Raw genomic sequence first — 26,885 nt, forward strand, 5'->3', positions numbered from 1 at the left:
GGCCCAAAAAGTTTTTAATTTTGCCCTCAATACAGCAAAACCGAAGTAACCAATGCAATGCATTGTAGGACAAAGGTGTTGTTTTTGACATTTTCATTGGTATATGTTACTCCAAGTCGGAAGTCTAAAAGGAAGTTTTATAAACTAAAGTAAATTAGAAACTAAAACTGTCCAATTTGAATATTTTATGAAAATCAATTGCCTACTTTTAAGAGATTAAGCCCATTGAAATTATATCGTATTACTAAAAGTACTATTGTTTATTAGGTGATCTTGTTTTCCCAAAGACTGAAAGTGTGTAGCAAAAATGCGAATGAGCTGAAATACGAGAGGTATTGAAAAGTAAGTATTAAGTATTAATGCTGGTCATCGGATTATAGGCAGCAAAAAGATTTGTTGAGAGGTGCCAGCCGAGTAGAACGAGTACCACGAGTTTATTTTAAATATCTGACCGACTGATGAGTGATGATATATCTATCATTCCTGATTAAACAATTGGTAGCTCTGAAAGTGACGAATAGCTGTTAAAAATCTGAGATTAAATGATCAAGGGATAAATTTTATTTCAGGATTACATAAATTCACTCTTCAATCATCAATCATTTAATCTTGTGAAGAAGTTCAAAAATCCCCTAATACTAAATAAAAGAAAAAGAATTTTTTTCGGTCCATGCTATTGGATTGTCAAATTATGGTACAAATACTTAAGGGGTAGTAAACAGAAATATGAAATAAATTCGACAAAGTTTTCCCACGAACTTGACATTTTTTTGTGATGTAGTGTGGTGACACAAATTAAAATTCTTGTTTTGTAAAATTTCTAGTTAGGTGTATTTGTATAATAATTTTTAATTATTTAAATTTAGACAATTTTAGTTTTGTTGATTTCATGTACTCTGTTTCAAGTAGTGTATGTTGTAGAAATACCAACAAACATATGTATTTTAAACAAACAATTCGATGACGTCCATATTTTCAAAAATCACAACCGCTAATCCCGTTGGCGTATGTCTTATCCGATTCAGTTTTTGTTATTGTTAAAATGTTGTACTCGGCTCGTTATACATCTTGTACGAGTTAAAATTTAAGAAGACTATACATACTACTGAATTAGCTACAACCGCAGGTGTCTCGGGAAAGCCAGATTTGAAATTATGACGGAGCATCGACAGTTCGGCAACAGTGTATTTTTTCTGAATTTAATTAACAAATTATTTGTGCAAGAAGTTATTTGTTTTTATGGTTGTTCTTTGCAGAATCTTGTATTAAATAAACAAAATAACAACACCACGCGAAAAACTCAATAACTCAAGTATTTCAAGTTAAATTGTAAAATAATTATTTTGCAGTATCTCTGTCACACCACGAATAACGCTCACTCTTCCGACGTTCTTCTCATACCAGACTCTCTAGAATAGAAGACCTTACTTTAAATTTCTCGGTGTAGCCATGATATCATCATTCGTAATTCCGTATGCACATTATGAAATTGAAACGAAATTTTTATTACAAAATTTATGCAACAAAGGTGCTTAGAAGCGACTGCTTATAACTTTTACCCACTCCACTAGTGCCTGTTGTTCAGAATTTTATTGAGATAGACCAAAAATTCTATCACTTCAAAAGCTCATGATCTGTCGACGAATAATGTGTTATTCATATTTTGTGAGCACTGTTCCCGTGGATATTTTCAAAGAAAATGTTCGCTCCGACTGTTCAAAAATTAACACAATATGTATTAAATACTCACCAAATGCCAGGTTCCAATACCAGGTTAATAGTCTCCAGGCTATCAAACCGATGCCCTGAAAAATTAAAGCGTAGATATTAATTTCCCATATATAACTATTATTTTACACAATACTCGTATGCACAACACCCAGAAGAAGACCTTATTAGCAAATAATTAGCCTAATGTGCAGTCCCAGAAAATTTTTACTTAGTTACTTAGTTCATTAAACCTGCTGAGCGCAGTGCTTTTGCGATGTGAATAGAAGGAGCGAAGGAAAATTTTGTTTCTTTCGCATGTCTTTTAATCGCATGTAAGTAAAATAAATGTTATCTTGTATAGGTCTTTGTACTTTATTTTTAATGTTATATGTTCGACAAGTACTAAAAAAAGTTCTCAGACTTATAAAACTTGGCTCATAAAATGTCAAAATCAATATATTGTTGTTACGTTTTTATTAGGGCAAGTCGACGTTTATATTGATACCGTTTTAATATGGTTGCGAAATAAAATTACAATAGACTATATAGCTACTTCCCGCATAAACAGTAATGTCCTAGTTTAATAAAACTATAAGGAATCAATTAAACTTCGAGGACGATGTCTCAAAAATTATCCTTATTCACGTCCTTATATTAACGTAACATGCAAACTTATATGAGTTCTGAAGTTCCTAACCTGGTTAGTACAATTAAGTGTTCTTTTTTAATCGTTATTATTAATCATTATTATTTTAAATGTCCTTTTCTTGATTTAACCGAAGATAAACTGGCTCACTAGATTTAAGTTATCCAGTGGCGCTCTGGGTAGGCAACACATTTTTAAGCCACTGATGTTTACAAAATTTACGTATTTTTTGCTTATTCGGGAACAAAGCTTTTTAAAACAAAACGTTTTAAGATTCGCAAATTCGTAGATACCTTTTGACACTTCTTACCTTTCTGGTACTTCTTTAATGTAATTAACAACCATTTGTATGGTATGCAATGTGCATTTAATTTGTTTAAAAATCCTCATAAACACCTAAATCTCTTCTAAATCGGCAATAAGTAGAAGATTTCAAAAAACTACTGCGATTTAAAGTATATCACACACAGATGTCATTGAAAAACATTTTTAATTGACTTAGAAAATAGTCGAGGTATATTTTAGATTGAGGTATATTTTTGGTTGATCGGGCATCGCTCTGTATATGTATATTCAAAACGATTTATTCATACAAGCTGAAAGTGTCAATCCCGAGATATTACAACCGATAACACAATAAATAATAACAACGACGAACGAAACAAAAAAAAAAGTTCGTTTTCCGATTAATAAAAAAACAGGTTTGAAATTGCAGTTTTTTATTGAAATAAAAAACACGTTTTAAGAAGAAATTTGATAAGATTTGTGTTGTGTAATTGTTTTAAAATGTTTAATTTATTTTGCAATAACTAATTAAACAATTGTGCGAAACATTATTATTATTTTTCGTGCTGCGAAAAAGATTTACAAATCAACAAAATTTTAAATTTTGAAAATACGTGCAGAATGACTTCAAATTAATAAACAAATGAATTTGAGTACTCTGAGATTATATTGGTATTTAAAAGTAAGGTAGCCATGGAACGTCATGTTACAAGCATTGTAATTGACAATAATCATTGCATTGACACACAAACGTTTTATTAACGTGTTTAAAAAAAAATGAAGAAAAACGATATGTATGAAAATTATTCAAAATTTTAAAAAATTACTTTTTGCCAACTATGTGTGTAGTACTCGACCTTATGTCGAAAAGTAAAGACTCGGGAAGAAAAACCTTGCCACTAAAGCGGCCGTTTTATGGGTTTTATAGATATCTAAAACGGACACCCCTGTAAAGCTCGGAAAATTTGATTCGTTTTCGTTTAATGGAAAATTGGTGGGGATGTTCCAATAACATAACGGGTTTTATCAAACTAGGAGACATCACTATAATTTTTTTTTAAATAAAACCATCGACATCACTTATATTGCAAACAAAGATAGCCAAATAATAGTCTCGATAGATAGATAGATAGATAGATCGATAGTGAAAATCGCTTTTCGATATCTTTCTCCTAATCTATAATATATATAGCGGCCATTATGAAATCCAAATTATCGTCATTTTAGCAAAATATTTTACTTTAAATTTACTGTTAAAATACAAAAGTTATGAGAGCAAAATAGCAAAAATTGTAATGGTGTTTTGGTAGACTTATTTGTAAAAAAAAGAGTCTTTTCCATCTTTGGAACTCCATGATATATTCCGTTTCAATTTTCAAAACATTAAAAACGCAACTCTTTCTGTTAGAATATATGCGACGGAGTATCTTGAATTAAAACATGTGTTTTATTTGTGCTATTGATTTTCATTATTGTAATATATTTTATTGCAATGCTTCAATCATATTCGTTAATTATTATTGACCTTCTAAATACAGTGTTTTAACACTAAATTAATGCATGGATATTTTGCTGAAAATATGAAAATATTCCCAAAGATGACATTATTTTGTTTTTATTTTTTTAATTAGATATTATTGGTTAGGAAATGTGCTTTTTACTAATTTGTGAGGCTGTTATTTGTTGGAATAAAAATGATTATTATTGAGTATTCTTCTATTTTTAAAATTCATAGCGATCTCCCAAACGCCCTCTAGAGGCGAAACAAGCCGTTGCTTGGCCTAAGAAGATCGTTTTCAACGACTCCAAGTTTGACAAAATGCGTTGAGCCATTCTGAATTTATTGATGTTCATTTCCGAAAATGTTGGGCCACCCCTCACTACCTTTCCTTAAGAGCTAGCACACAAACTATTCTACGAATTTATCCCAAATTTGATATGATGTTCATTTTCGTTATCTGTAAGAATGCGATTATGCCTCCTGGCGGTCATTCTAGAAAGTTTTTCATCCTCGGTGTTTACGACAGTTACCTGCCGAGTGCCCTTCTTAATTGCCCACAGGTACATCGCGGAAGTTATTACTCTCCAGAAAGCTAGTATTCAAGAAACTGGCAAACTGCATCCAAAATTTCAGCTTTCAACACTTTCAACTAACCCACAAATCAAAATTGAAATTGTGCTTTTTTTTAATCGAAAAATATGGAAAAATATTCGCAAGGTGAACAGAAAACGGAGAGAAAATGGAACGCTATACCGGTTGTCCCACCCTGTGTAAACCTAGATACCTAAGTGTTGTGTTTAAGATTTTTGTGATTCATTAAGTGAGCTTCTATAAAATATGTACTATTTTCTAATTGATTGCGGCATAAATGTAAACAACGTATATCAGTATTTTTTATGGTTGATTGTTCACTCAATAAACTAAATAAATCCTTAGGCTCGTTGAGTACCCATGAACCAGTGTAATCTTCTTCTGAGGGTGACAATTTAAAAGAACGGTGGATAGAGAAACGATAAAACACTCAACGAACATCAAAATTCACATATGATTAAAAACTCGGCGGTTTCGAATTTTATTGACTTTGTCGAATATAAAACTTCCAGGAAAAAATCTGTCTTGCAATACCAAGAAACTTTGTTACTTACCCTCCATAATTAGCCTCTGTAAAATATTAACCATGTCTTTCGCTTCCTTTTTATAAAATTCGTTGTCATTTTCCGGTTTAATTTGTAGTACTGACCAAGCCGTTAAGGAAAACTCCCACACAATCGAATCAAATAACCAAAACTAACTCACCTCTCTCGACGAAACCGAGATTGTCCGGCAAATGCGGTCAAAACGGTCACAACAAAAATAAACTGACACTTTTTTCCAGCCGGAACTAATAGCGTTTTGTTTAAGGCCGTTGTTGACTTATCGCCTGTTGCTTTGGAAATGGTTCACCTTCTCTATAGGTACGCGAAGCATACGGAAAGTTTCTTATCGTTAGAATTTTATGCCGAAATGCAGGTAACTGTGGCAAAACGTGTACATATCGCCAGTAGTCGATAACGCGGAAACTTTTTATTACTACTTTGCCTTGTTACTGCCTTGAATAGTTACACGTGGTCCGTTTATGCACCTTTGTAGCAAAAACTGTTTGTTACTGTCAAAATTTAAAACAATTTTTTACCGACTTAAACCGAGTACCTTCCACCTAAGAGAACAAACAAATATAGTTGCTATTAATATTTACTTGTTCGAAATCTGACCTGATAAAAACTGCCTTGCTCTGCAAAAAAGTTTTTTGTCGCATCAATATACAGCACGGGTTAAACATTTGTCGCAAATCGTTGTAGCTGCAATTTATTTAGTACAGCTCGACTCGGGGATTACTGTCTCGCTATTACAATAGGTAGTTTAGAAATCTATTTTTGGGCATTTCCCGTCGAAAAGGTGGTTTTCGATGAAATTGCGACTTTTTAAATTTAAATTATTTTTCGTTATGATTTATACTATTTATTTCTATTTTATAAAAATTATTTGCAATATGATATGATATAAACATAAAATTTACTTATGCAATACCCGACAATATAAACCAAACCCTCCTAAGTTTACGACGTTCCCATAATAATTCCTTGTTGGCAAGAGACTCACCCTCAATAAAACCCAAAATTTTAAAAATTCGCTGGTAGCTCACTAACTACCACACCACGTGTCAAGCACAGGACAGGACGAATTTGGCGCCACCTGAACATTATATATAACAGGAAATAACTAAGTTCTGTAGAAAATAAAACTTATTAAATTATTCCAGGTTAGCGGAAAACAATTAGTACTATGTGCGGTACTGTAAATAATAGTAATCTCAATTGTTTAACGTTTATTAAAGATGACCACTCACTCGGCCATCTGCTGGTACCGAACGGTACCCCTAAACGGACACACGGAAGCGACTGAGAGTCATCTGGGTATATTCCACTAAACTTCGAGCGATTCCTTACAGATGGTGCGCGTGGTTAAAAAAAGTAAACTGCTTGAAATGGCGATAAATTATTGTTTCTATAATACATTTAGTTTTTATAGGCACCCGATAAACACATATATTTTAACAAATTCCAAAGCAACGGCTTTAAGTCATTTCCATTAAATCAATGATTTGTGTATAACTAACCAAATACTTGTTCCAATTTTCTAATTTAGCAATACAAAAGTCTGACCAAAAAAGGATACATTCCAACATATCGATAACGCTTCCTGGAACTTCTTCTTTCCCTAAAAAACTTGCCACTTCTTTCCGTAGGTCGTGGAAGAGACTGTAGTAGGAAGGTAATTCTAATTCTTTCCGACAAGCCTCTGGATGGAGACATTGTCGTAACGGTGGTTGACCGTCGGTCACTAGCCTGAAACAACAAGGCCATTAGACTTATTCATACCAACATATACAGCCCATGAAAACATACATAGGCTTATTTTGAGTAATTTGTTAGAAATTCAACAATGATTGAATGTTTGTTCAACTTATAATATGTATGCAAATAATTTATCCCTTAATTTGTTATTGTAAATTGTATATCAGCATAAAAAATTACTAATACGTATTAGTACGTGTTAAAAATTGTAAACAAAATAAACCACCTTCTTGAAAGCACTTTTCTGCTATAAGATTCCTTAGAGATACAGTTAGTAAAACATACAGAAACAGTAAAGTAACTGAAATAGCTGCAACGATACAATTCAATGGGGGTTTTTGAACATGCTGATTTCAAAAATGCTAACAGCAATATTGTCATAGTTACCACTTTTACGGTACATGTCATAATTTTGTTACTTTAAATGGAATGCCATATTTATTTTTGTTGCATTAAATTGTGCGTGTAGAATTTGGCAAGGTCTCATAATTTCAAAATTTGTTTCCGTTAAACTCGAAAATTGCTGATCAAATGCTCAAAAACAAGCTGGAACTCTCTACGTTCAAAACCCCCTTGAATTTTGAATTTTATCGCTCCAGCTTGGCAGTGTTGAAGAAGCGTTCCGGTACTTCCTACTGAAAAAGCGGTGTTGTCGTGACTCAGAAATAAATAGAAAAAAACTTGAAATTATGAGACCTTACGAAATTAGACATGCCGCAATTAATTGCAACAAAACTAAATACGGCATTCCATCTAAAATAAGAAAATTATGACCTCTAACGTAAAAGTGGTAAAAAAAGTCTGACCACATTGCTCTTAGCATTTTTAAATTCTACATTTTCAAAAACCCCCAGGTATAGCATTCTATCGTTCCAGATTTGGCAGTTTTCAAGATATTAAAGCGTTCCATTACTTTTTACTATCCCAGTATTTATTGCACATCATATAGAGGGTGTTTTCTAATTGGATGTCAATCATTAAGGTGCCAATTTTTGAGTCTCTCGTCTTAACTTTTGAAAGACAGGGTGGTACAGCTTTCAAAAATAAAATATATTTTTTTAACTTTAACTTTAACCACTTTACATATTTTAATGAAATTTGGCACACATGTACTATGTATCAAGACGCATTATTTAATGTACCACTTTTTTTTTAAAAAAACAGCAGTGGCCGGCGTACGGCATTTCACCTGTCTATTTTGGCAGACATTGCTGATACACTACCGATTCGTTTTAAAATAAAAATTATTTTTACAATCCCCAATCATTTCTAAAGAAATATAATTTCTTGATTTAAAAAAAAAATAACAACCTCTTTTCTGCATGGTGAAAAATTAAGAGATCAAATCTGCTCATAAATGAATGCAAATGTCTTTTTTTTTTAAAGAAACTCAGTGGCATGCCACTGACTGTCTAAGAATAAATAATATTTTGGGTTAATTAGGTTGCTACTGATAAGGTGTTAAAAAGTGTTCTACACCTTTTAACTCTTTTCCTCTTTTCATATTGCCGCGCACTATTTGAAGTATACCTCTTAAATCACAGGAAGCTCTTATACGATCCTTTAGCTCTTCTGCAGTATTAACTGGGGTGCGATAAATCAGACTTTTAAGGTGCCCCCATAAGAAAAATTCCAACCTATTTAAATCTGGGGACCTAGGGGGCCACGATTGAGGTCTGCCGCGACCTACCCATCGGTTATTAAATGTGTGATTTAAATATTTTTAAATTTTTAAATATATTTAGCCTTTTTGGTAGGAAAAAGGATCCAATTTGCAACCATTCAAGCCCAAACATTAAGATTTCAAAAATACACCTCAGAGTTTATGTACTTTGTATTCGTACTTTGGTTTTGTAAAGTATTTTAAAAAAACAAATAAACCATTACTTCAGTAAAAAAAAGACAATGTTTGCCTGCATGCTGTTATATTAACGATATTGATGCAGAGAAGAGTTCAAGCCGAGTTCAGACGAGAAGCAGAACGACCCGACTTGAAAATGGCAAGTGAGATCTTGCCGAAACGTTGTCAGCAGAGGACTACCTCCACTTGGAGCCAGCCAGACCAGACACGGAGTAAAACCCGGAAGAATTTACAACACACATGCAAGACCCGCGGAAGCCTAAAACAATAATATATATATATATATATATATATATATATATATATATATATATATATATATATATATATATATATATATATATATATATATATATATATCGTGTTCGAAGTGTTTTCGGAGCGCGAGCCTTGAAGATGCCAAGTGAGATTTTGGAGTTCAACAAGCGAACGGATGATATTTTGAAAACTTTACCGCCCTGTATCTCAAAAGTTCAGACGTTTAGAGCATATGTGCGTATGAAATTTTCGTTTTAAAATGGATGCAAGGTCAAATATTTTCAAATAAGTAGAACAAAGAAACCAACAGACACAGAAGGTAAGCTTGTGTAAATTTTTTTTAAAAAATTTTAAACCAAAAAAACTACCTTAAGAGATTTACAATACTTATCGGTATTTTTTTTTTAATTGAGAATAATCGGTTAATTAATTCCAGATAACTCTAACAAGTATCCATCCACTGTCTGCTACCAAGTGTACATGGCAGGGTATTCTAAATTCAATGGACAGCTAGGAACCAAAAACAATATAGGTGTCATATCTGCTTCAACCGTGATTGTATAACCGATACCCAAATCTAATATGCCTATTTATTTGTATTGTATTCACTTTTTTGCTTTACTAATGAGTAATTCTCTAATAGGTTTTATATAAATGCTTTTATTGTTGCTACATTCCTTTGGAAACTACCAATAGTTTCTAGTGCTTTAAATTATATTTTTTTCTTTATTTCAGATGAACAATGATTCAAATGATGTCACAAAATGATGACCGCGCGGCTATGACTGCAATCAAATTTTAAATTTACCATGATACTTACACATGGCTTTTTTATTTGAATAATGAATAACACCTGATGTCCTATTTAAGACGGCAATTTATTTCGTCGACTGAGATGGCCCCACCGAATCGACGCAATAATAAATTTATCAAATTGTGTAAACAAGCGTGATTATTACGCAAAATATATGAGCATAAAAAATCAGTTAAAAAATTCGCAATTAATTAAAAGAGATATTAAAAAGGCAAATTAAATAAATCAAACATGTCGCACTTACCTAAACCCGGCATTATGAGGGTCGAGATGTATAGAGGCGCAGTAAGCGTCAAATTCCCCGAGGGCATCCTCGAGACGTCGTCCAGCGGTTCGCACCAGGTCGTCGGAGAGCGTGGACTCGGCTGCCAATTGTTCGGTAATTATTACGTTACCGTTGGGGTCACCACCGGCTGTCGGTTGTCCTGGATGAATTACCGTCGGCCGAATGGGATACTGTTGCACACCAACTATCTGAAAGAGTTAACACAATATATCAAACTTCATTCTTCGAGGTATTTTACACAAAAAGTGTATATTTGCCAATTTTCGAAAATATTTTGTTCTCCTAGATACGAGGGCTGCCTTTTATATTTCGGGATTTTCTTAAACTAGTGCTGCCATCTGGCGACTAACGTTTTTATAGTGAAGTTTGACATTTTGAGGTTACGTTTACTCAGGTTTTGGCGAAGGAGTGTTGTTTGTGCTGTTTGTGATAAATTAAAAAAAATGTGGCGCTTAAAAATAAAACTTAATCGGGGGCATTTTCGTGCAATAAGTTTTCACAACTTTTGACGTGTACTAACTCAACAACAATGCACCGATAAACTTAATTCGACTTTTGTAATTTAATTAATGACTAAAAACAAACTTAATCTTTTTTGAAATAAACTTCCACAGGCTACGGTATTACTGAACTGAATTAAGTTTCAGTTAAGCTCTGAAGAAGCCAACAGGATGATAGAAACAAAAACTGCCAAACACGTAAAATTAAATTTCGAGAAGGACATACACGAGAATATTTTCCCTTAGTTAATGCTCGCGGCGGGAGCTTAAAATTGGAAATGAAATGAGAGCCCGAGTAGTATTTTATTTGAAAGGCCTCTTTTGTAAGAAAAATAGAATCTGATAAATTTATGGATTTTATTTTGAAACCGACCGAGATTTTTTTATTTTGAATTAATATTTGCTTACACTGATTGCATTTTTCTTTCAGAGATTTTATGAATTACTTGTCTTTTTGGGAACTACACCCTTGTATTGATATATGGCGCTTCCATTTCTTTAGGCGATACAATTCGTTCGTTTTACTAATGTTTTATTTGGTTTGGCGAATTGCACACTTAATTTACTAAGAAACAAATAGCCTTTAAAGTATCAAAATAACATTTTTCTTGCCAATCTTTTTAAGTAATACCTAATTGCACGCCACTATTTTGTAAAACAGTTAGGGCAGTATAAGCAATAAGCATTTGCATGCTACCTCGTTGGTTTAAAGGCAAAACGCACAGCAAAGACTTTATTTGTTAAACTTCATACATTGTCATTACCGAGATTTTCTACGGTTTTGGTGTAGGTTCAAAGCCAATTTTAGAAGTTATATGTAAGAAACAAACCAACAACTGCGTTTTACAAAACTTGTGGATTCCTTCTGCGTCGGTTTTTGCTTAGTCGAAATTGCTGACGTTTCGCCAATCATCCTGTTGGCTTCTTTAGAGCTTGACTGAAACTGTTTCGGTCAAGCTCTGAAGAAGCCAACAGGATGATTGGCGAAACGTCAGCAACTTCGACTAAGCAAAAACCGACGCAGGAGGAATCCAGAAGTTTTGTAAAAAGGATTACAGTAGCCTGTGGAAGCTTCTTTGAAAAAAAAAAAACAAACAGCAACAACTGTTTTCTTATAGTAACCCAAGATATTTTGGGAGCAAATATCAATAAGTTTTTACTAATAAGCTGTTCTAACTTTGCCATTTAAGAATGCCTATCTTTTTTTGACCTGTTGACCAATTTACTTTTTTTTACTTATATTGTATACAGAATTAAATATATTAATTATAAAGCACACTTACAGCAAATTAAGAATTAATTTGCACTAACTTATTGATAGAGTGCATGTTGCGCTCAGAATCATTATTCCGACTCAATATACACGATAGGAATTCGCTGAACACTAGTCTAAACATTTTCCAGTAGATGCGCACCAATGAAATTCTGATTAATTAGTGTTTTGCTGCCCACAGTCAGGAAAATGCGTCGTAAAACCTTTTATGACATCTTATTTGTTTCTTTTTTACGCATTTCAATTTACGTCATAAATATTCCGAGAATAAAAACATTAAAACGTTTGCATTTACGTGGCGCATTCACAAAAATGTTAAACTAATTTTAAACCCCATTTATTAGACAAGTTAGAATCGTGCTGCTAAATTTAATAATTTTATTTATATTTGAACCATGGTATTTATGTTATAGGTTAAAATTTGTTAAGAGTTTTTATCCTATAATGTGTGAACTAAACGATAGCAACCGTTTGGATAGTCGAAGATTAACAATCCGAGCCACTTCGGACATTTCCGGGATTTTACCGCGCTGATTTGGGAGCGATCGGATGTTTTCGAAGATATTTCCCACGCTTTGAATTTTGACATTTGTCAATTCTAACAGTCATGTAAGTGAATGTATTTGTGTTGTTTTGCGAAAATGTACCCAAAAACTAACGGTCATAGAAAAAGCATAGTATGCAACACGTTCGGCAAACTTTTTAACTCACTCGTTTATTAAACACTCGCTCCGCTCGTGTCAAATAAACTCGTGAGTCAAATGCCGTTTACCGCACTTGTTACACAATATACTATTAAAAAACTCCCTACTACAGTCATCTGCCATTAGTATGAACGCGTATGACAAAAAAAACGCTCACTCTGATCAAAATGTGCATTGCAGTTCCATAGATGGCGCTCACGGAAATTTTTTTATGTGAGATAAATCATTCCTCTAGTGTTTAGTTGTCAGAATAGTTTTGTCTTCATCATGGGCGCTCTATTTTTTTATTTCTCGTATTTTCTACTAAAGTGAATGGTTATACAGATTATCTTTGACAGAGTGTGAAACGGCGAGTTCTACAAGATCGGTTAAACTAAAAAAAAGTTGCGTTATTTAATGGCGTTTCAATATTATTAAGCAGTGTTATCAAAACAGGCAATTTCTGAGATCAAGAGTGATTTGTAAAAATTACATAAATTAATTTTTGCCCCTTAAGAAGACTCGCATGAAGTTTAGCGTTAACAAGAAAGCAATGTGTATTTCATGTTTGTTTCCATAGTTTAGCCATACATTTTTTTATATATTAATTTATAACACGTAAGAAGTTACCATTGACCCATACTTTAGCCATAATTTTTTTATACAGTAATTTATAACAAAGCACTAAAATGGGTCAGTAGATCGTATCAATCCACAATTGTAAGTTCTGTGATTTCTTCTTGCGTAGCTTTTGCCCATCCAGTACGTAAGCCCGGCTGCTAGTTTTGCACACCGCACATCTGTAGGTGTAAAAAACGTGCCATATTTGTCTAATTTCTTCATTCGCCTCGCATCGCAACGGCGGAGGAGGACGTATCCGATTCAAATTTATCGATGAGTGAAGAAATTTGATTTTGTACACAATGCAAGGAGGAAACTTTTCGCCGGCTAGTTTAAATATCACCGCGAAATTTTCTTTTTCATACATTTGCGAATGCGAATAGTTTACTAGTTTTAACGCCGATTTCGGATTTTTTTGCCGTAGCGTCTGCAACTTAACTTTTAATCTCCTGAAGATATTCCTATTGCGCACGGTCCTCATATAATTGATTACTACCAACGCTGGGGATTTTGAGTTTTTATTTTGGTTTTCATGAGGAACGTATTTTTCGCAAATTCTCTTTATTCTGTGCAAGATATCTTCACAGCATAGTTCTTCCCGTTTTATGCAGACATTAGTTTTATGGTCGAATCGGTACGGTTCGAGAAATTTGCTATGGTCCTCATTTAATGCAGCGAACAAATGTGCTTTCGAGATCTCTGACATTTCGGTGACAGTTACAATCATGTGATGTGACCACGCAATCACTCTGAGTTATTACTGCCCGTCAGTTTATCTTTTAAACTAACCTTCTCAAATTAAATAATTTAAGTTCTTCTAAGTTAAATTATTTTGGAAAGTTAATTATCTCATTCATTTCAAAAGTGATAAGATTTTGCTTTTTAAGTTTACAGGGTGGTTCAAAAAAGCGCAACTAATTCCATACACATTTTTTAAAACTGGAACACTAATTTTAAATTTTATTTTGTATTTCTTTTAAAATTCTTCCACTTTTTTCTTAATAATAATACAAACTAATGGTTTCTCAAATATATTAATTTTTCTAGAAAAATACTAGTTTTCACACTTGGAAAAAAATTACCATAGCGCCATTATTTTTGAAGGTTCTCGCTCATATTAGCGTTTTTGGAATATGACGTAAAAGATATTTGCAACGGAATTTCAATTAGATTCTATTGGGTATTCAAAATAAACTAATATATTTGAATAATTTAAAATTGAAAAATCTCGATTTTCTTAAAAACTATATAAAATATACTATTTTTTCTGAAAAACCTACAACTCTTATTAATAATACTTTTTGATATATTTTTACTTATCCGATATTTACCCCTCTTTCTCTCTAATTAATAATTAATTAATAATATTATATAGATAGTGAACAAGAGATAGAACTTTGTTGGAACCGTAGATGAAACGACAGACAGTTATTAGCAATTTTGGTTAAAACAAAGACCAAATTTTAAATTCACAGAAAAATAAATAATATTGAAAACCTATCAATACAAATTCACTTTTCTTATTTTTAATTGTTATTATGGCGCAATAAATATTAAAAAATATGCCCTTCAAATTGAATACACATGCCTTTTTCGTATATTTTATTATTATTACTTTGTACGTCTTTATTCGCCATAAATTACAAAAAAATGAAACAGTGGGAGATATAACAATTGCATTACGTGGCAACAATAACTTATACTAAACCGTATCGATAATCCTAAACAAAAACAACGTTGTTCTGTTCTCTTTTTAAAAGTTTTGATTGTGTAGTGATGATAGTCCACTGACAATTTATTTTAAATCTAGGAGCCGCATAAGATAATGACCGCCTTGAATGCTGCAGAGGTGTGATGCGGGATTATCAACAACCTACTGTTGCGGGTATGATAAGAACTGATAATGTTGGTCCCTCCGAAATCAAAACCTTGTGAGTCAATTATAAGTGAACATTTCGTAAGAGGGGGAGTTTTAATTTACCCGACTCGGCGGTTTTGTAATTGATTCCGATAGCAGGAATTCTGAATCTTCTGCAGCATATCGCAATGCCTCCGCAGCAGTGCCGGTTAAACTCTCACACAAGCGCAACTTTAACTCTGGTGGCATAATATTATTATTAGGGTATATGGTATATAGTTTAAGTATGTCATGTAATTCACATCTTTGGTGAAGCGTTGTCAAGCCGCAACCCCAAGGTTCTGACTTCTGAGTTCGACAGTGGGAAGGATCTTATCCCTAATCGTAAGTTTTACGGTGTTCTTTGCAGAGTCTCTTCCGGCCTTAGCTCCGAAGAATATGACCGCCGATTTAGACCCGTTATGACTAAAATTATGCCCTGAAGTAACCGTGACAATCGAAGTCAAGTATTTATTAATTTTTTGATTAGCAGATGAACTTTCTGAAACCTGATATGACAAATAAATCTGATTATCATCCGCATAGTGGTGTAGGGTTCAGATGTCGACGTAGGTGTGGAAGTCAGCGATATAGGCACTCCCTGCAGCACTCTCATCGCAACTTATTCTAATATGAGACCATCTGCTCCCGATCTCTCAAATAATCCCCACTCAAACCAACGAATGATCCAATGAATAATCCAACGTGCCAAAAGCTTTACTATAGTCAAGCAGAAACTTTCGGCGAAGGTCGAACAATAGCTAACTTCCATCCTCTTGGGAATTTGGTCGGAAGTAGACAGGAATTAAGAATGTGTGTCATATGATCTATTAAATAGTATCTGACCAACATCAACCTTTGCACGGAGACATAATCTGAAACAACGAATTTAGGGTCCCTATAACAGTTCTCTTGGTAAATGTTTTAAATTTGAAATTTAAGGTTTGAGTTTTTATGTTACTTATATTTCTCAATCAGAGAAATCTCTGAATCTGAGAATTTTTGACTTGACTTGTTGGATATACACCTCTTTTTGCCTCTCTTCATAATGCTAGCAATATTGTTGTGGAGAGTCTTGTAGTGTTCCCAATGCTCTCGTTCTTGTCTGTTTAAATTTGGCCTAATTTCAGCAGAAAGCCAATGAGCTGTAAATTTTATAGTCTTTTATTTCTTGGACGGTGTTATTCTCTTGCACGTGTCCTTAATCCTCTTTCCCATACCTTCTGATGTCGTATGGGCGGATTCACGTAAACAAGAAACACAATGCTTAACATATCTCCAGAAAAAGAAATCAAGTGGTGTTAAGTCACATGAACGAGGGGGCCATCCAATGAATCCAGCTCTACCGATCTAGTTCTGTAACAAAGTATTTTTCCGCTTCATCCAGTATATAAATCATATCAATTAATTTAGCTTAAGAAAACCCATACTTAGTTTTTTTTTTAATTTACCACAATAAATTTTATGAATTTATTTATGCTATAATAATGTTATAGCATTAGCCAGAATAGACAGAAAGGAGCGTAAATATAGGAAAAGTTAAAATAAATCACAAAGTATTAAAATTGTAGGTTCTTGTAAGACCGTTCAGAAAAAATGACAATGTGCTATGAAAATCGTGATTTTTTAATTAAAAATTATCCAATTATATTCGTTCTAATTAAAACTCTATTGCATATCTCTTTTTTGCCACGGTGAACTACCATTTTTTTTTAAATTAAGATATTTAAAAAACTATTAGGTTTAGGTATGTAAAATTTGAGAATTGTAAAAAAAATAAAAATGTTGTGTTCCATTTAAACAAATGTATATTTTATTCGTCACGATTTTTTGAACTTAAACTATAAAATAATTTTAACTTGTGAGTTCTAACAATCTTTACAACTTTTCTGTTTATCATTTTTTCATAACTTTTGATAATTAACTTTTATTCTATTGTTGATTCACTCTGTATAGTGCGATAATTATGGTGTCGCCAAATATCAGGTTTTATCGAGACGTCTCGAAAATTAGATTAACCCTAAAAAATAAATAAAACAATAACTAACAAAAACGACCAATTAACCCTTATTGGTGGATTCTCTTGAATGCATAGAATACTGAAGGAAATTGATTGAAAAATAGACCAAAACTAAAAAATTCAATTTTAATTTAATTCGATAGAATTTGACAAATAAAAGCTGAAATTTGTGTTGTTTTCTGAAAAATTCATCTCTTGTAGAATAACTGACAATGATTTGACGTATTTATTGCACTTATACTGCCCCCATAAGTGCATGTTGGAGCAAATGTTTTGGCTTGGGGGATAATAATTAGAACAATTTTGTGACATATTTTTCGTTTTATATATATAGAAAAATCAAAGTCAAATTCAAAAAGTATTCGGTTATTTCATTTCTGAATATTGTTTGAATATATTCACTTTTTTAGTTTTCGTTGTCTATAGTATTTTTTTAAAATTATTCCATGTGACATATGCGATAGATGCAAGGTAATAATATAAAGAAATATTTTGTTTCAAGTTTTTAGTGCATTTTGTTTGTTATCTATCTGCCTGGTATTTAAATCAAGTTAAATATAGTCTTCAGCAATAAGATCGAGGGGTAAACTTAGCGTCATTTAGTATTATTATTAATTTTTAAAGCACATATTGATAGCATAGGTGCATAAACGCGCATAAGGTTGTGGAAGTTGTGCCTACTCTATTAGTAGTTTATGAGAATTGTGAAAAATTGTTACACGCAATAAATAAAAATAGTTTAAATTTCATAATTTGGTACGGTTTTAGCAGGCCCCATGTGCGCGAAAGTTATTTCGGTGTTTTACTAAACTCTGCAGATAAAATTAGATACAATAGGAGATACTAACAAAACCTTTTTTTTACATCTTCTAATTAATTCGCAACGTGGAATTAGAATTCAAACAGAATTATACATTTTATATATTTGAAACTATTTTTAAATTGTTTCACGTATGTCGTTATGAATAAAACCAATTTTAACAATAAAGCACAAGTTTTATAATTATACGGATATATACGTTCGTATGACCTCTGAAACTTGGCATACGCAACGTGACACAAAAGTTGTAATTAATGATTATAAAGTAATTTTGATGTTAAATTAAATGCGACCCAGTCGTCCTGATAATTACTTTCGACCTTTGCAAGGTTTTTAAACATTGTCTCAAACGATCAATTCAGTAAGTATACCAAAAATTAAGTAGAGGTAATATAAGGAAAGCTTTCTAGAAATAAAATTTTACATTTACTTATGGTTATTGCTATTCTTTATAGAAAATATTTTGGAACTTGTCAAACGAAAAAGCTACCAGACAAGAAATTTAAATCTTAGTTTAAATCAGTGCAGGTGGTGCATGGTTGCGAATATTTCATTACTTACTGAAATGTATAATTTTTTGGAATTTTTCAATATTAATTTAATTAATTAATTAAGATCTAGACCCGTTATTTCAGAAGAAACTATATAATTTGAAAAAAATATTCTAGCTGTATTTCCATCATTGCTAGTACCTTTTCCTTGTTTCACAAAATCAACTAATAAACCTAACTTGTTTCTAAATTTGTTTGGAACATCTTTTTTTGTATTTTCTCGTTGCAATTTAAAAGGAATATTGTGCGATATATGTATAAGACATTTAAAACACCGAATCCAAGCATGCAGCGATGGTCTTAAAATGAGTCCAATAAGCACTAGTAAAACTTTGACAACTCAAATGCGGTTTTTATAATGAACTGCCAAAAAATGACACTTTGCCCATCTTGGTAGGAGATCGTAGCAGAAAATGTTACATTTTCGTGATCGTAATACTGCAGCAATTATATTGAGATAATTGATAAAGCGAATCCTGTCGCATATCAAATTTTACAAATACAAAAATCTATATGTTGATATTTTTTCACGTAATTTGTTCATTTTATTATTATGTTTTTGAGAAAAAAGACGATTTATTTGCGTAAAAATTTCAAAAAACCATTAATCAGTATTAGGCAATCATAAATCAAAAATATTTAAAGTCTACATTTTATACTAGTTTTTTTTTATATTTGCTTTTCATTGGGAATTCATTTAAATTGTAGCAAAATTAATAACACACACTTGTAGCCAAAATTTAAGGCATAAAGATATAAATCACCCAAAATTACAACAAAATGATAATAAATGGACTTCTTCCTAAATAATTGTGTGAATTTAATTCTAAAAATATAAAGAAAGTGTGCGTTGTCCGGTGTTATTAAGCTAAATAAATAACAAAAAATATTCCACATTTAATACAAAAAACACTCACTCCTAATAATTATTTGTCTCTTAAAAATCAGGAATGAGAATCTCAATTAATTGTTTAATGAACAATTTAAAACTTTTATTAATTCAAATTTCATATCAACGTCACCAAAAGACGAGAGAGGAGGCAAGTAAATTCCGCTGGCCAAGTGAAACTTCCAAATTAAGCAAATAATTTTGAACGACGCCATCCATAATGAAATTGGGTATTGACCATACAACTGAAAGTATCGATATGCCATTAACGTTTCCGATTACGTGTCTTTGATTTTTTCGAAGTGCTTTTGGTATCATAAATTAACCAAAGCTAAGCAGTGAAATCAATGAAGAGATTTCTCTGCCTTTAGCGTAGCCATAGGTTATTAAAAAAAAGACAATTTTAATGTTTCCCATAGTAGTATTCTTAACAAATAGAAACGGGTAAAGTTAAACAATAGCAGGCGCGTTTACTGTATGCCCGTGTTGCATGCCCGATCTTTAAAACCAAATCCATTCACTCAAAAGGATATTGCGGTACTTTCCTTGCAAAAACAACATTAAAGAAGCTGATGCACGACTGAAGCGCAAACGCATGTCCTGACCCGCAATTAAACCCGCAGATTACGTAAGGATTCCGGCCAGTTCCGATGGAGAAAGACCTTTCGGCGCTTATAAACTTGTTGCGGACAACCTGCAGAGTCCTGGCACCGTTATAGTCTTGCAAATGCCAAGAATGTCGAATAACAATAAATAATAGTAGAATCCAAATCTGTCCGTTGAAACGTCAGCTGATAGAAATGCTCTTTATTGTAAGTAAAGTAATAGAAACAAGGTTTATAGTTTAATTTTTGACATTGAAATGGAAGTTATTACATACCTAGAAATTCGTGAAAAATTGCTGAACGAAGTCAATATTTTTTTAATAAAATAACAATATAATAAATATAATAATAAAGAAACAAAATGTGTATCATAATATCTGCAATACATTTAAATATACATATGAACCCCACATGAAACCAAGATACAGTTTAATACGAAATCGTTGTTTAATTTCTACAGAATTGTTCAGTTTGGTAGTTCGAAACTAGAACTAACATCATTTCAATCAATAATATTCTCTCTGTTAGTAACTGATTTTTTTGTTATTGTAGCAATCTCCAGAAATTAAGTTAACACTAAATTATACCAATCCTAAACTAGAATATCCTCATTAGTTACAACCTACAGCGTATGTCTTTTATCTGGATTATTTTATAGAATTCATATTAAGAGGATAAAAAGTTTTTTCCCTACTCTAAAATAGCCAATTATGCACGGACGAAGCGTACGAAAAGTTTCGCTTTAAGACGTCAGCTTTATATATGATATGTTATATATTTCCAGATAAAAACTGAAAAGAGTGGTATTTAAAATTTATCTAGGTATTGTATTACATTATTGCGAATATAAGCACCGACTCTTTAAAATAAATTCATTATATAGAATTGGCTAGAGGTTTTTTTGTACCAAGAAGAAAATTATTTATGTCCCACTGTATATTTCATTTCATTTACTTTCTCCGGGTACAACAAAAATTCATAAAAAAGTGCTCTATATAACATTAATATTCCACATACGTGCCATTTAATTTGTGGGTTATCATAATATATTCTTTATATGCGTGTGCTGAGAATAAAAACTCGTCTCCAAGTGTGTAATAGTTTGTGTGATATTTATAATTTATTATTATTTGCTGAGGAGCATTGAGAAACCAAGGAGGATTTTAAAATTTTCATCTCTATCCAAAATATCGCTTCTTTATGCTCAATCTATCCGGGCCCATCAAGCGCACGAGAGACATATGGCCTACACTAAATATTACCAAATCGATTACCATAAGCACAAACTCGAAGGTTAGTCGCTACTTGATTTACACCTGGCCATTGACATCTATGAATAGTATACCAGACATAAAAACCGCTTTATTTATTGATATCTGGGTAGACGAATGATAAAGGTTAAAGCATTTCACGCAATTACGCGCACCATATTCTACTAACACGATGAAAGTACGAGGAAAAGAAAAACATATTATACAAAAATGGTTCACAGTGAGCGTGAGCCCAGACATTCGCACAATCAAGTAATGGCAATGCAAAATAGTAATACTTCGATTTTTAAAAAATTGGCATTGATTTTTGGGCCGCTTTCCAGAACATGATCGATTTGTCGCAATCATATGGATTTAGTCATAAAGATCCCCATTAAACAAAATAACTTTCTTTTTTCAATATACTTGGTGTCCGTAAGTTAAACATTAATATTTTAAACGGTAGGTCACAAACAGAGTCTAAAATTTCTTCATAGCGCGTTTAAAATTTCTTATTAACGTTTGCTTCTGTATGTTTTTAATCACGGAATTTATAACGAAGAATTACGGTTTTTCAAACCTTTCTATTTCTCATTTTAAAAGTAAGCAAAAGTTATTTCTAAATTGTAAATTCAAAGTTTTTTAAATACAACATTCTAGTTTTCAATTCCTATTGTTATGGTACATTATGCAATACGTTTGTTAAACGCCATTTTGGGCACGAGTTTGACTGAAGTTTATTATACTTTCTCTGTATTTTTGCAAAGCAGCACAAATACATTCACAGAGTGATGTGTTACGTGGCCGACTGAGTAGAGAAGAAAAACTTTCGAATGAGGAATATTTCTACAATTAACAAACCAATTAAGATATCTTGAAAACTGCTAAGATTTTTGATGAAAAATTATGGCCGGATATCATACTTTATTTATTGTTCGATTGGAATATCGCAGACGTTTCGCTAAGATTTCACTTGACATTTATCAGTAATAAGACTTGGATACAATCAACTGTTAATGAGGTGCACTATAAATACACCGTGTCCCACGGGAACTTCGTCGATCTGTTATGGGAAAACATAGGTAGCGAAAATTTGTAAATTTAGAATTAAAATAAGGTGCCTAACATATTTTTAAGGTGGCGGTACATCCGGAAATGAGTGTCAACTTTTTTATTTTAAATGGAACATCCTCTACATTATTGCATTTTTGGATTATCTGAAAAAATCCAGACATTTTTCTAACATAACATCCCATAACTAAATTTCACTGGTTTAGAAATATTTTACATTTTAATTTTTGCGGGAATTCTCTTAAGGCTACCGCCCCGTGAATACCCTATTATAAGTATCTGGCGAACAGATAATCAGATTTACTTTGAAGTATACAGGGTGATGTGAGAGGAGATGCTCCATCGTTTTAAAATATTATCCAATATGCAGTGTTGCCACTTCTATATAAACGTGGCAACGTCTTGCTTAGTGTAAACGGCATCCCCTCCATATCATTACAGTTTACGATTCTATTCAAGACATAAGGTATATTATATTCTGGTTAATTACCGTTATCGTAATAAACAATAATTTCCTAGATTTTTAGACACTCGCTATATTCTTCTATTTTCGAATTCTATGAAGGAAACTAAAACAATTTTGATCAAGTTTCCCTATACCTATGAACCCAATTTTTTAAAATTCATTTTTGAATTATGCATACCTATCTCTTACTACTACGTACTTAATAGTACGCTACTGGATTTTTTCCTCTGGATATTTAAACTCAAAATTCTATAAAGGAAATCCACAATATTTAGATGATTTAAAATTTAGAATTAGATACAAAATAAGGAAAATTAATTATATAGGCCATAGGGTACGATACATTATGAGTGAAATTTAACGCACAATTCGAAAATGGATTTCGGGAAAAAAGGGAACTTGGTGTCGACTTCTACTACTGCAGAAAAGACATATGACAACGACAAGTGGTAAACATAGCATAACATAAAAAGATTAAAATCCAATGAAACCACGTACATAATTAGTAATGTTGATGTCAAAATTGTTAAAGACCGAAGATTAGATCTAGTAGGGCAGGTGACAAATTATTTCATTTCTGCCAAAAACACAATATGGTAGTAACAGCTCTCGAACTCTCTCACATATAGTGAGAAATCAAATAGACTATATCCTTACCGACAAAAGATTTAGAAACTCCGTCCGGGGTAAGTTGACTCTGCTGAGTCAAGATACCCCGTCGCAGATATCAGATGGGACCACAACCGCCGACTTAAAACTTAAGCTAAAGAAGGCAAAGAAGAAACACCAGCACTCCAGCACAAGACTATTATCATATCCGACGCCAACAAAAATAAAATTAAAAATGACATACCTACATCGAAGACATGAGAACAGCCACAAGCGTAGAGGAAACATTCCGTGGGCAAAAAGGATCCTGCTTGAAGAACATAAAGTTACAACTAGATATAAAAAACAACAATTGATGACGGAAGAAATATTGGATCTAATGGAACAAAGAAGGCATTATAACGGCCTATTAACTACACTAAAAACAGAGGAATACCAAAGAAAGCAAATAGAAATAATGACGGATGGAGTGTGAAAGAGCTACGTAGAAGAATTGTTCGAGGACGACAGACTAAATGCTCAGAATATTGCAAGCTCTGGCGAAGGCCCAAAAATCTTAAAAATTGAAGTTCTTCGTTCCACAAAAACAGCTAAGATCAACTTTACCACGAAAGCAAATACCCCCGGTTTTTATTCCACTACCTTACAATGAAGGTTTTCCTCCGTATAATACATGGAAGGACAAGAAACCGGTGCGAAACGGACCTGCATTAAACGTAGTTCGGCTTTAGGAACGCATTGGGCACCCGCGAGGCACTTGTTGCTTTAAATATACTCATCCTCAACTTGTATTGGAGGCAGAAAGCAATTGTAAAAGAATAACCGACGAACGTCGCGAGGCATCAGACATTGATGCATTCTATCCCCGTTACTATTCAGCATTAAACAGACCCTGTAAAATAAGGAGTTAGGAGTGAAGGTCCACGGTGAGGTCATAAATAATATCTGATATACCGACGACACGGTCCTTATGTGTGAGAGTATTAAGGCCATCCAACAGTTGTTGGATTGTATAAATAAGGCTGGTCGAGAAAGGGGCCTAAAAATCAATATCATTAAACGAAAATTTATGATATTTAGTCGACAACCACAAATAGAACAACAACAAATATTGAGAGAGTTACCCACTTCATACAGCTTGGATGCTACATCTTAGAATAACTAGACCCAGGTAAGATCACCAGGAGGATAGAATCAGCGTGTACAATTTATTTAAAAATGAGCCCAGGACTTAAACCTAAAATTGCGTTAAAGAATGTTCAATTTTTATATTTGGTCTATATTGTTATGTGACGCTGAAACCTGAACCTTAAATGCCGCTACAATCAATCTAATGGAAGCGTTCGAAATGTGACTACATAGAAGAAAGCAGTATTAAATAGCACCAATGCAGATCGTCGGCTGCTCGAAACGATCAAGATCAGGAAGATATGTCTGGGGCATGAGGCGACCTATACAGAATTCTCCAACTTATAATGGAAGGAAAAAACAAGGAACGAAGAGGAATGGGAAGGAAACAGATGCCATGGCTCAAAAATAATAAAGATTGGGCATGAATAGGTGGTGCGGAACAACTGTAGAATAGCCGAAAACCGTAAACAACTCTGCCATTGTAATTGCAAACGTAAGAGCGATCTAATAGGACATTGAAAGAAGATTATTAATCGGTCTAGCCTAAACAGCCCCCGTTTCTATTTTTATTTTTTCGATTTTTGACATATGTCTAGCAACACCAAGGTGGATAATATAAAATGCTAATGATCATCTAAAATTGAACGAATACCTAACGGGTATAATTGAAATCCGTGCCCCGGAGAGCAGTAATTTGTGTGCACAGTTGAATATACCTCTTAAATAACTTAGGAAAATATAAAGTTTAAAGCAAATAAATCGAGCACGTTAGCGTTGCAGATACAGTTAAAACAGTTATGTTTCATGGCTCTATGATATCGGTGTACTATAAAATAAAATAACTTGTAAATTCCAACTTAATAATAAGAGGGATATCCTAGCAATATTTATTAAGCTGATAAACAGCAACAATAGCTATTGTGATCCTGGCGAAAAAAGTCATAGACTCGTTAATATCGGTACGTGCCTGGAAGACTTAAAACGTGCGAGTTGGTATTATTATTTCTTGGGAATGGAAACAGCACATTCATTCGGTTACCATTTGACCGTAAGTTGGCGCGATAGTTTACGTTGTGGTGTAAAATTAAATATAAATAAATATCTTGACTTTTTATTTCGTGGTGATATTTTTTTGTGTGTCGTAAAATATTCATCGTGTTAAATTTTGCTTTACCAAAAAGTAAATTATGCTAAAATGCTCACGCCCAACATTCCTAAGCTATGTTTTGAACCGACCCAATATAAATTCTCAACAATGGAAAACTCTCTAATCTAATCTAACTCAGCTAATCGACGTTTTGTTTTTCGGTCACCATCATCAGTTTTATTTTTCGGTATATGCCGTATTTGGTAAGCCCAGAAATGTTCTATTTAACATCTAAGATTATAGAAACCCGAATACCAGACGTCCGTAAGGGTGCTTGGTCCCTTTGATCTCCGAACTTCGAAATCACAACAATCGGTTTTATCATTTTCTCCTGTATCTCGCAAAAATTTTTAGTAACTTACTGCAACAGACACATATACTCCAGAGACAAAAAAATAATTATTTTATTATTTTCATTAATAGTACTCTGTTATGTCGAGAAACTATTTAGAGGGGACCTTTCATGAAAAGTTGCAATTTGTTTTCCACCGTTGCGCAATAGCGAGGAAGAGTGGTAGATCTCACATTTACGGCAAAGCATTGTTATACAGTGTGTTCCCAGAAAATGGGAGTTTAATTACTATGTGAAAATTTTTTAGTTTTATCTTTCACCGGAAGACTCAAATAATTTGTCTACAAACTCGTGAATTCATATCCCGTACTCCATCCAATTTTACTTGTTTCTGGCTCTGTCAATTATCACTATTCATATTGGCGTTTCGTATTGAGTATCTGCATAATCGCTTCAAGTTCTTCTTAGGATGTAGCTGGTATCAGGAGGTCATCTGCTTATCCTAAAATTATTAAACCTGCGTCTTCGCTATGTCATCAACGACACGGTACTATTTATGTTAAATTTCACTTTATCGCTCTCAATTGAAACACAGTTGAACAGATCAAGCATCAACTACACTCACATCAGGTTTACATCGTAAAAAAACATATTAGTATTAGTTTGGACCGATCTTTTAGTTATAACATACACGGTGTAATACGCGGCATTAAAAACAAACCTCTTGTTTAGGTTGATCGTGTTTATCACGCGCCAATGAGAACGTTAAAACTTTACCACTGTCCGCATGGCCAGCCACCTAAAA

The 26,885-nt window shown here is 32.9% G+C and overlaps 1 protein-coding gene across 1 annotated transcript in view; it reads right to left on the reverse strand.

Moving 5' to 3' along the window:
- Positions 1-26,885, reverse strand: part of LOC132708368 (RNA-binding protein fusilli) — a 62,743-nt gene that overhangs the window by 15,814 nt on the left and 20,044 nt on the right. Inside the window, exons 2-5 of the mRNA XM_060680664.1 lie at positions 10,214-10,443; positions 6,858-7,027; positions 5,288-5,377; positions 1,751-1,805 (exon numbers count right to left, since the gene is read on the reverse strand). Coding sequence (XP_060536647.1) covers positions 1,751-1,805; positions 5,288-5,377; positions 6,858-7,027; positions 10,214-10,443 — 545 coding nt within the window. The remainder of the gene's footprint in view (positions 1-1,750; positions 1,806-5,287; positions 5,378-6,857; positions 7,028-10,213; positions 10,444-26,885) is intronic.

Source organism: Cylas formicarius, unplaced genomic scaffold, assembly GCF_029955315.1.
Source record: "Cylas formicarius isolate icCylForm1 unplaced genomic scaffold, icCylForm1.1 PGA_scaffold_10__41_contigs__length_53128322, whole genome shotgun sequence".
Lineage (NCBI taxonomy): Eukaryota > Metazoa > Arthropoda > Insecta > Coleoptera > Brentidae > Cylas > Cylas formicarius.